Source organism: Tursiops truncatus, chromosome 19 (genome assembly GCF_011762595.2).
Source record: "Tursiops truncatus isolate mTurTru1 chromosome 19, mTurTru1.mat.Y, whole genome shotgun sequence".
Lineage (NCBI taxonomy): Eukaryota > Metazoa > Chordata > Mammalia > Artiodactyla > Delphinidae > Tursiops > Tursiops truncatus.
Genome location: NC_047052.1, coordinates 46018339 through 46029581, shown reverse-complemented (window position 1 = coordinate 46029581; position 11243 = coordinate 46018339). Strand labels below are relative to the sequence as shown.

Sequence of the window (11243 nt, the reverse complement as noted above, 5' to 3'; positions counted from 1 at the left end):
CAGGACCCTCCATCTCATTCAGAGTAAAAGTCAAAGTTCTCACCCCAAGGTCCCACATAATTTGCCTTGTTAACCTCCCTGCCCTCATCTCCTCCCACTCTCCCCTCCTCACTCTGTCTCGACCACATTCCTCAGTGTTTCTGCAACCCTCCTTACTTTTCCTGGCTCAGGGCCTTTGCACCTAAAATCCTAGCTGCCTGGAACTTTCTTCCTCCAGATAGGAGCATGCCTCACTCCTTACCGGATGGGGCTTCCCTGGTGGCACAGTGGTTGAGAATCTGCCTGCCAATGCAGGGGACTCGGGTTCAAGCCCTGGTCCGGGAAGATCCCACATGCCGCAGAGCAACTAAGCCTGTGTGCCACAACTACTGAGCCCACGTGCCACAACTCCTGAAGCCCGCGCGCCTAGAGCCCGTGCTTCGCAGCAAGAGAGGCCACTGCAACGAGTAGACCCCACTCACCGCAACTAGAGAAAGCCTGCACACACAAGATCCAATGCAGCCAAAAAATAATTAATTAATTTTTAAGAAAAGTCACTGGATGCATTCCTTGACCACCTCGTAAGCAGTTTCACACACACACACACCCCACACACCCCCGTCCCAGCACCAGTCCCTGTCCCCCTTCCCTGCTTGTTATTTTCTCTGAAGCACTTATTGCCGTCTATCATTCAGCATGCTTTTAATAACTTGTCTGGTGTCTGTTTCCCCCAGTGGAAGATGAGCTCCAGGATTTGTGTGTCTTGTTCCCTACTGTATCCCCAGTGCCTAGAACAGTGCCTGGTACATTCAGGCGCACAACAAATGCTTTTCCAATGTATGAATGGGAGTCCAGAGTCGGCCCCTGTTCTTGGGGATGGAAATGGATCAGGGAAGGCTTTTGAGTGTAGAGGGAATCTTAGGGAGCTAACTAGGAATAGAGAAGAGAAGCAGAGGGCATAGCCCGTGCGAAAGTTTGGGGATAAGCCCTGATTACTGGGGTGATCGCACCAGTAAAAGGGAAGTGGGGAGCGTATTTTGGGTAGCGAACGCTGCACAGGTCAAGGCAGCTCGAAGGACGGTCGAGGGGGCTGTGCCCTGAGAGGCTCAGAAATCTCCGCCCACAGCGCGCACACCAGGCTCCGGGCGGGGCTGAGGCTCCGAGGGGCGGGGCTGCGTGGTTGCATCACGCAGTGTACGTCGCCGCGCGCGTGCGCTCCTTTCCACGTGCGAAAGCCCCAGACGCGTGGACCCGGGGAAGTCGCAGATTACTGAGCCGTGCAGCTCCACGCTCGCTATGAAGCCAGGTGGAGGCCGGGGTTGGGGTCGGAGCTCAGGACTGGGATCCGGCGGGGATCGGGGTGCCGGGCCGGAACGGAGGGGCGGGGTCCTGGCCTGGGGGCAAGGATTCTGAGCCCTGGATCCGGTCTCTTGTGGGGAAGGGGTCTTGTTCCGGTCTCTTGTGGGGATGGGAGGGCTTGGTTCCGCCCTGTGATCGAACCTGAGCCTGGGGTTCGGGTTCCTGGTCTAGAGGTTTGTGATTGACTTCTCAGAGGTCACGGTCGTTAGTAGAGAGTCTTGGGCGTAGAATTGGGGGTGTCCTGAACTGGGATTCGTTTCATTGAGGCAGTCATTAGGGGTCTTGGATATTGGGCCGCGGGCGGCAGTCGAGGGTACTGAACCAGAATCTAGATCCAGGCATCCGGGGTCTTGGATCTCTGGGCGTGGGATTTGGGGATTTGTCCTGATTGGGAGGCGGAGAGCCCCCGGTCTTGGGTGCGGGGGCTGGGCCTTCTAGGACCCCATATGCTCCCCAGTCGCTGCCGCAACAGCAGTACCCTTGGCTTCAAACCTAGCTTCTCAGAGAGGGCCGGCATAGATGAGTATTCCCGGCTTGCCCTCCCTGGCCCACTTTCCCGCTCTCTACTCTCCGGAGGGGGGCGGGTCCCTGAGAATGGAGTGGAGCTCCTGGGCCTAGTGATTCTCAAGTCGCGGTGAGAGGTGAGGTGAAACTTCACACGCCCAGTATAGGATTATCGTGGGGTGGGCAAGGCAGGTAATCACAGGGCGTGAGTGGTTTTATTCATTCCGATTTTACTCGAGATTTTGATGAACCCTCCACACCTCCCTCCTAGTGGAATGATGAGGGTCCTGGCTTTGACAGCAGAAGGGCCTCAGTTCAAAGTTTCAATCCTTACTATGCTTAACTTACTGTGTGACGTTGGGCAAGTGGCTTTACCTCTCTGAGCCTCAGTTATCTCATCAATAAAATGGCACCCAGTTCTAATTTAGTGAGAGCATGTTAAGAAAAAATAGCACATGGTGGTAATCATTTTGCAATATATGTGTATCAGATCAACAGGTTGTACACTTTAAACTTACACAATGTTACAGTTTGCAGTTATGTCTCATATAGCACGGTGCTTGACATATAATAGTATTTTCTCTAATTGTTATCTTTCTTCTCAAGGGGAGCAAAATTAGGGTCCTTCTCCCTGGTGTCTCAGCTCTTCCTGAATCAGGTCGAGCCCCTCTCCCCTCCCCGCAACTTGGTCCCCTGGAGTTGGGGAAATCTTCTGCCATGACTGAAAGGGTCTGTTTCCTAGTACAGGTTTCCTTTTTTCCTTCCTTCCCCCCACACTTCAGCCTGTGGAGAGATGGGGTCATCTGGGGGGGGCAGAATTTGTGGGTCCATGCCCCCTCTCAAGTTCCCTTTCTCTTCAGTGTTTACGGATCTACTGGTGGAATAGGCAGTGCCAGGCAGTGTGGCTCCCACTGAGACCCGGACAAGCCTGCAGGCATCCTGTGCTCTGATTGTGCCAGGAATGGAGGATACGCCTTCCCAACCCTTCCCTCACTGTGTTAGGGTAAGAAGTTGTAGAAGTTGTCCGGAGTCAGCTCTTTAGCGAGGATTTTCGTCTGGTTGAGAGAGGAAGCCTTTGGGAGATTTTGAGCAGGGACCTGAGGTCAGTCAGACTGGACTGAGACCTTTAAAAGGATCCTTCTTGCTTCTGTGTGCAAAAGACTTTCGGGGAACAAGAGTGAAAGTAGACACATCAGTGGGAAGTTTGTTGCTGTCATCTACTAGGAGATGATGTGGCTTGGACCAGGGTGGTAGCAATGGACCTGGCTGACAGATTGTCAGGGAATATATTTTGAAGATAGAGCCAACAGCTTGTATGTGGGTGTGAGAGAGAGGGGTCAAGGACAGTGAAGGGTTTTGGCGTGTGTAACTGGAGGGGTAGAGTTTCCAGTTTTGAGATGGGGAAGGCTGTGGCAGGAGAGCAGTTTTACACTGGGGTCGGGGAGGGGGTCTGTGGACCCTCCAGCCAAAACTTAATAGATAAAGGTATGTGAATGTGCATTTTTCTGAGGAGTGGGTACTTTCAGTACATTTTTCTAAGAACCCCAGGACCTGAAATGGATTAAGACATGTTTTGAGTATCATGCCCACTGTGCCCCATGCCGTGCCCACACTTTCTGGGTCTCTGTTCTATCAGGCCTGTGTTGAGGGTCTCTTAGACCTAGTGGTTTCTCCCCTAAGTAGGAAGGAGGAGGGATTCATTCTCCTGAGTTTGAATAATATATTCAAACTGTGTGCGAGGTAGCATATTAAGTGCTCTGTGTGTATTGTCATTTAATCTTTACAACTCTGCGAGGTGGACACTGTTATTTCCATATCTCCTTCTTACAGGTGAACTTTTCAGGATACCCACAGACCTTCCCTACTCTCTAGGGTCGTGAATGGAATGGCCATCTCCCTGTAGTCAATGCACGAGCTGCTTGAGGGAGGGACTGGGGCTCTGGTCACCATCTGATCACCTGCTTCCTGAATGAACAGAGAGGGTGTTTTCTTCATGAGACAGAACCCAGGGGTTTAAGAGTTATCAGCCCATTTACTATCTGTTGAGCCCATACTTTGTGCCAGGTGTTGTGCAGGATGCAGTGGTGACCAAAGCAAACATCTCTGTCCATTTGGAGCTTGATTCTAGTGGGAGAGGCAGGCAGTAATAATCTTTAAGATGCCATGTATGATAACTGATAGGAAGAAAAAGCAAGCAGAGTAAAGGTCAGGTAGCCAGAGAAGGCCCTTCTGAGGAAGGAACATTCGGTCAGAGACCTGAGTGCAGTGGGGTGGGTGAGTCAAGCAATGTCCTCTGGACCCAGGCAGTGGGAACAGGAGATGCTCAAGGTTTAGAAGCTGCAAAGTGAGTTTGTTCTTGGGGAGGAAGAGCACGGGACCCAACATAGAGAAAGGTCAGAAAAGTCAGCAAAAGCCAAGCCCAATGGTGGTGATTCTGTTTGGGCTGCACATTAGAGTCACCTGAGGAACTTTAAAAAGCCCCATGGGGCTTCCCTGGTGGCGCAGTGGTTGAGAGATCGCCTGCCGATGCAGGGGACGCGGGTTCGTGCCCCGGTCCGGGAAGATCCCACATGCCGTGGAGCGGCTGGACCCGTGAGCCATGGCCGCTGAGCCTGTGCGTCCGGAGCCTGTGCGTCCGGAGCCTGTGCTCCGCAACGGGAGAGGCCACAACAGTGAGAGGCCCGCGTACCGCAAAAAAAATAAATAAATAAAAGCCCCATGCCCAGGCCTCCACCCCAGACAATTTACATGAGAATCTAAGCCACAGCCCTGGGCAGGGATGAGACCCACCGATTTCTAGCTTTGGAAGCCGGAGAAAGGAATTTTGATTTCAGTTAGAATGTGACGGAAAACCTTTGAAGGGATTTGGGCAGGGGAATGATGAGAGCTGATTTGCTGTTTTGCAAAGGTCAGTCACCAGCTGCTGTGTGGGCAGTGGACTGCAGAGGGAGTGGGAGACCAGAGGTCAACAACTCTTGGTGTAGGAGTTTGAAAACCATTCATTTTTAACAACTAAATTAGGACTAGCTATTCAGAGTTCTACATTTTCACCTCTAACACCATTAAAACGAATGAAGCCTTCATAGGGTGGGAATATAATGCACCTTTGCAAAAACTTTAGCAAAGTTCGTTATTGAATAGTTTACATCAAGTGACATCATTTTAAACCATCACTAATTTTCACACGAACGATTGTTTGATAATGCAGTTTTCTGAAAGTACTGCAGATTTGAAGCCATCACAGAAAAGTCAAATACTGAATCTGTTAGCACCAGGAGAGTTCTGTCTGCTTCAGACACTGTTTTGTGCTCAGTGAACAATGTTTGCTCTCTCCTGAAGTGATGAAAATAAAGTCTCTCTGAATGTTTTCTTTTCCCTTCAACTTCCCATCTTGTTGACAGGCCCTAAACTGCTATGATCAGTCGCCCATCCATAAAGGACAGTTTTGGGTTTTGCTCGTTTCTCCCCCCTGAGTTGGGAGAGACTTGTGCGTGCTTGGAAGCAGGGGGATCAGTTAGCAGGAAAGATGTGATGTCGAATGCCTCCCCTCTGTTTTGGGGTTGGCGCTTTTCTGCCACACACGAGGGCAGGAGTGGGAGGGCATGAAGAAGTTTCCAGGGCCCGGGGGACCCTCTACTGCCACAGTGCATGTACACACACAGTGCACAGTCTTCTTCAGACTAGTTAATATTGACAGTAGAACAGATCCTGTGCATTTACTAACCAACCGAGAAAAGCAGAATATTGACAGTAAATCTACCTCTATCTGTGTTTTCCTCCCCTATCCTAACCCCATAACTTCTCTCTCCCAAAGCCTAATATCGTGAGTTTCGCATTTATCATTCTCTTGCCTCTTTTGGGGGGCGGGTGGGGCGTGGATTACCACATACATCCACACCGCATAGCACCTCTTAGTTGTTGCTGGCCTTTATAAAGGGGATATTGTGTTAGATGTGGTTTTCTAGGGCTTGCTTTTTCCCTTACCATGATTCTGAGATTTATGTCTCTGTTGTGTGGATCTGTTGATGCTTTTCGTTGTTGATCAGGAATCGTCCCTCTTTTCGTTTGTCCATTCTGCTCATGGACGCTCAGGTTAGTCCGTGGTTCTGCTGCTGTGGACACACGTGGGCACCTCTCCTGGCGCCCACGCGCACACGTTTCTCTCCCGAGTGGAGGTCCTCGGCGTAGGAGTAACTTCTCAAGCTCCGTGGCCCCGTTGATGGTTCTTGTTTCTGTTTCCACCACAGGTTTCAGCCCCCGTGGGGGCGGCTTCAGTGGCCGAGGTGGCTTTGGTGACCGTGGCGGTCGCGGCGGAGGCCGTGGAGGCTTTGGCGGAGGCCGCGGAGGCTTTGGCGGAGGCCGTGGAGGCTTTGGCGAGGGCCGAGGCCGAGGCGGAGGCTTTAGGGGCCGTGGGCGAGGAGGGGGAGGAAGAGGTGATGGAGGGGGCTTTCCCTGGGCTTGGGGGGCGGGGAGGGAAGCATGGTGGGGTCTCCCTCTCACTGCATCTCTGCCTTGTAGGTGGCGGGTTCCAGTCTGGTGGCAGCCGCGGTCGTGGTCGGGGAGGAAGAAAAGGAAACCAGTCGGGGAAGAATGTGATGGTCGAGCCTCATCGGCATGAGGGTGAGTGAGGAAGGCAGGGAAGCCCCTGGGGTTAGGGGTGGGGTGTGGCCCGCCGGGGTGTTCACCCCTGCTCTGATCCCCTCACCCAGGTGTCTTCATTTGTCGAGGAAAGGAAGATGCACTGGTCACCAAGAATCTGGTCCCTGGAGAATCGGTTTATGGAGAGAAGAGAGTCTCGATTTCGGTGAGACCTGGGCGCCTGGCTAAGCCACCAGAGCCCCAAGCTGACGGTGTAACCGGCTGCCTGGTCTCCCTGTTCCCACCGTCTGTCCTCCACGTGACAGCCAGGGGATCATCTTAATCCATAAGTCAGATCATGCACCCCCTCCTCAGATACCTTCCGTGACGTCCCGCTGGCTTCAGGTTAAAGTCCCGAGTCCTCGGTGTGGCCTGGAAGGCCCTGCACATTCTAGCCCCGCCTCCCCACTGTCTCCACCCACTGTCCCCCTAACCTAGTGTCTTCCAGCCACAACGACAACCTTGTTGTTCCCTCTGCCTGGAACACTCTCCTCCCAGCCCTGTGCATGGCTGGTTCCTTTTCATCACCAGCAGCTCTGGGCAGGTGTCACATTGTCTCTCTCACAAGGCCCCCTTGCACCACCCTGTCTATCAAAAGCTGCCCTCACCGCCTTTCTGCTGGCTTTCCTGCTGCCTGGAATGCACATCCCCAGATAATTTGAGTGGCCCCTCAGCCTCAGGTCTGCTTCAGGTGTCTCCTCCTTGGCTCTTCCCTGGCCACCCTTTCTCATTTTCACCTGCCCTCGCCCTGCTCCCCATGCTTCAGATCTTCCTTCCTGGCTTGATCTTTTCTCCTTAGCCCCGTCACTAGCTATTATGCCATGTGTGTTAGTCAGTTCAGCGTATCCTCGCTCCTTGAGGGCGAGGCCTTTGTCCCCTTCACTGTGTTTCTCCAGTTCCTAAGCATAGGGGCACGGTCAGTGTCTATAGAATGAATGCATAGGTCTTGCCTTGCTGTTACCTGGGATGATCTTGTTTGTTTATTGTCCCCATCGCTGCCCCTGAGTCAGGAACCTCCACGAGAGGGCAGGCCCTGCCTCTGCCGTGGCCACAGATGTGTACCCACGTTCGTTTCTTGTACGATGACTGGGCGCCCCGTCGCTTTTGAGGGCCCAGGAGTTAAGAGCAGTGCGCTCTTACAGAAGAGCCTGGCACTGACTTCTGTCCCCATCTCTCCCGGCCCAGGAGGGAGATGACAAAATCGAGTACCGCGCCTGGAACCCCTTCCGTTCCAAGCTGGCGGCAGCAATCCTGGGCGGCGTGGACCAGATCCACATCAAGCCAGGGGCCAAGGTGCTCTACCTGGGGGCTGCCTCAGGCACCACCGTCTCTCACGTCTCTGATATCGTAGGCCCGGTGAGTAGACAGGTGGGGGCAGGAAGGGGTGGGAGGGAGGGAAAGGCCACCTCCTCTGCCAGCCTGGAGGTCAGAGGCCCTGGCCACGTCTCTGCACCGTGTGGCTTGGAGCCAGGCCCTTCCTGGTCACAGTGCCTGTGAGTGAAAGGAGCGGCTTGAACCACATCGTCTCCAAAGCCTCATTCAGCCTCACTCCTGAGTTCTCGGCCTGGAGGGAAGGGGCGTGGGTATTGGGGTAACCAGTGATAGAGGGGCCCGGAGCTGAGAGGACGTTTGATTTGATTGCCCTCTTTAAAAATTGATAGCCCCCAAATCTGGTCTTCTGGTTTCTCTTGAAAGAACAGAAGACGTCAGTTTCTGGGCCTGTGTTTCTGTGTGGCTGGACAGGCTCCCTGCTGAGAGGGCACCCATGCATCTCACTTCATGACCCCTCACTCAGCTACAAGACTGTAGGCTGTGCAATTTAGTGGTTAAAAACCCCAGGCTCTGGTGCGGGCTCTTAACAGTGAAGTGGCTTTTAGCAAGTTACTGTCCCTCTCTGAGCCTCAGTTTACCCGTCTGGAAAATAGGGTCATTGTGAAGATAAATGAGTTAAATCCTGTAGAGTGCCAAGAGCAGTGCCTGGCCCATTGCAGATATTCTTAGCTGTGACGATGTCATCTCTGTGCCCTAGCTTCCTCATTTTAAGCCTGAATTGGGGGCCTGGGCTCTCAGATCAGGCAAAGCAGGATCGAATAACCCTTGGACCTCAGTTTATTCATCTAAAATGATAACAAGTCATTAAATGGTAGGGTTTGGATTTGGGGATTTGAAGAGATGCATGCAGTATATGGGCCAAAGTAGGCACTCCGTACATGAGAACTAGTATCGTTTTTGTTCGATTTTGATTTATTTTAGGACGGTCTGGTCTATGCAGTTGAATTCTCCCACCGTTCTGGCCGTGACCTCATTAACTTGGCCAAGAAGAGGACCAACATTATTCCTGTCATTGAAGATGCTCGGCACCCGCACAAATACCGCATGCTCATCGGTGAGGGGTCTGGGGTTGGCTCGGGTGGGGTAGGACAGGCCACTCCAGGTTTCCTGGAAGAGGCCTCCAGAGCCCTGATTTGGATGGAATTGGAGTGGATGAACAGGCCTCTTGAGTCTGCAGAAATGAAAAGGGTCGGGGGAGCCAGGTGAGGTTGTGGAGGTGGCAGTCCTGCTTCAGGGTCTGGGATGTCTGGAGGGCCAACCTCCTTTCCTCCAATCTCCTGCCCCTCCCCCTAATCTCCCCCACCCCAGTACTTCCTGCCTCCCCGCAAAGTGTGGTACCTTTTATACTACCCCTGACTTATGCATAAAAGCCTGCTTTGACGGTCTTCATCAGCACCGTCTGGGGAGATCATAACCCAGAAAGCACAAACGGAGTATGGCCTGGCCCAGAGGGGCCCATTGTGAATGTAAATAACTTTGTTTTAAAAACAAATTCAGAAGCATAGTGTAAAAATGGAGTACATTATAAACCACCCCCAGAGGTAACCAGTATGAACAATCTGACGTCTGCTTTTCCTGATTTTAAAAAAGTCAGTTTTCATTGCACCATCTTTTCATTTTTTTAAGTTTTTTATTTTATTTTATTTATTTTTTAAATTACTCTGCCTTAAAAATACTACTTTGCATTCCCCCGGGTTTTTCTTTTCGTGAGTTTTTTCCCCTGTGCATTCATACCTTACCCTTTGTCCTGCAACTTGTTTTCATTTGACAATCCTGCAGACGCTCTTGCCTGTAAGTGCTCACCTTTACTTGTCTTTTTGATGACGTGTCTGTCTCCCCCCCCCCAGACCCGGGAGCGTCTCGAGGGCAGGGTCCGGGTCTGACTCGTCTCTCTGTCCCCCACGCCCGGCCCAGGGCTGGCCACAGAGTAGGTGGCAACATGATTTACAAGAGGAATGAATGAATGGTGTGACTGTGGGTTTTGGACCCATCTTGGGGGCACTCTGGAGGGAGGGGGATCAACAGGGGGAAGTGAGACTGGAGGCAGGGAAGACTCTGCCAGGAACCTGCTGGTGTTGGGGTGCAGGCCCCATGGGAGGAGCTGGGAAATCCAGTGGATCCAGCTTTTAACCGCTACTTGTTTCTCCCTAGCAATGGTGGATGTGATCTTTGCTGACGTGGCCCAGCCAGACCAGACGCGGATTGTAGCCCTGAATGCCCACACCTTCCTGCGTAATGGAGGACACTTTGTGATTTCCATTAAGGTGCGGGGCTTAGAGGAGTCCTAAGATGGGGTGGCAGTATCTTCTCTATCTGTAACTGCCAAGCAGCCAGTCAAAACAAGGGGGCCTCCATCCCCCAATCCAGTCAGTCTATTCCCAGCTCCCTGTAAGCCACCCAATCAAATAGCACATAATGAAAAATGTCTACAAAAGTAAAAAGCTTAGAATTTAAAGAGGCCATAGACTGTAGCGATTAAGTGCATGATCGCTGAGTCTGAGTATCTTGAGTTTGAATTGCATCTTGCTGTGTGTCTTTGAGCAAGTTACCTAACCTATATGCCTGTTTCTTCACTTGCAAAATAGCAATGTTAGTCCTATCTCTTTTAATGTTGATGTAAGGACTAAATGCCTCAATATGTATGGAGTGTTGAGAAGAGAACCTGGTGTAAACTAAATACCAGATAAATGCTGGATGCGTTTTAAAAAATGTTTCATTTTGAAGTACAGAGGCCTCTCCATTGTCTTCAACCAGATTCACCATTGTTTTCTGCAGCCTTTGCTGCATTTGTTTTAGCATTCTCAGCTGCATTATTGCTATTGTTAAAGAAGAGGAAGTAGAAAAAAGAAAAACCCGGAGTGTAAGATTTAAACACTGGCTTTTAGAAAAATAGGGCGCTGTTGAAGGCTTCCTGTTCCAATCCAAATTGAAAATTTATCTAACGAAGTCTTTCCCCACATTCCCAAAGCCTAGTCTCCAATGAAAACAAATTCTACTGGTTTAAAGAAACACAAAAAAGGGAAAGCAGCCCAAAGCCTTGCTGTGGACTTCAAATCCTCTTTCTTCTGCAGGCCAACTGCATTGACTCCACAGCCTCTGCAGAGGCCGTGTTTGCCTCTGAAGTGAAAAAGATGCAGCAGGAGAACATGAAGCCCCAGGAGCAGTTGACGCTAGAGCCATACGAAAGAGACCACGCTGTGGTCGTGGGTGTGTACAGGTGAGCAGGGGGTCCAGTCAATACTTGTTAGGAGTGCCCCACAGTGGTGATGAGCTCTGAGTCCCCTCATCTCTTTCCTCTCACAGGCCACCCCCCAAAGTGAAGAACTGAAGCCCAGCGCCATCAGGATCGCGAGAGACTGTGTTGCTACTGTTAACTGTGTGTTTTTCTATTAAAAGACTCATCAGTCTCTCCCTTTGCCCCTGATTGCTTG

At 51.6% G+C, this 11243-nt stretch overlaps 1 protein-coding gene across 1 annotated transcript; it reads left to right on the top strand.

Moving 5' to 3' along the window:
* Positions 1-1153: 1153 nt before the first annotated feature.
* FBL (fibrillarin) lies at positions 1154-11221 on the top strand. The gene is made up of 9 exons (XM_033845348.2): positions 1154-1285; positions 6090-6275; positions 6361-6462; positions 6552-6646; positions 7666-7836; positions 8734-8866; positions 9964-10076; positions 10884-11029; positions 11116-11221. The coding sequence occupies exons 1-9, from the start codon at positions 1276-1278 to the stop codon at positions 11138-11140; spliced, it is 981 nt and encodes a 326-aa protein (XP_033701239.1). The 5' UTR covers positions 1154-1275; the 3' UTR covers positions 11141-11221.
* The last annotated feature ends 22 nt before the right edge of the window (positions 11222-11243 follow it).

Excerpts from the sequence above, each read along its gene's own strand:
- FBL (XM_033845348.2), top strand. Across the intron at positions 6,276-6,360 it reads GCGAGGAGGGGGAGGAAGAG|GTGGCGGGTTCCAGTCTGGT; the intron begins GTGATGGAGGGG and ends TCTGCCTTGTAG. Across the intron at positions 6,647-7,665 it reads AGAAGAGAGTCTCGATTTCG|GAGGGAGATGACAAAATCGA; the intron begins GTGAGACCTGGG and ends CTCCCGGCCCAG.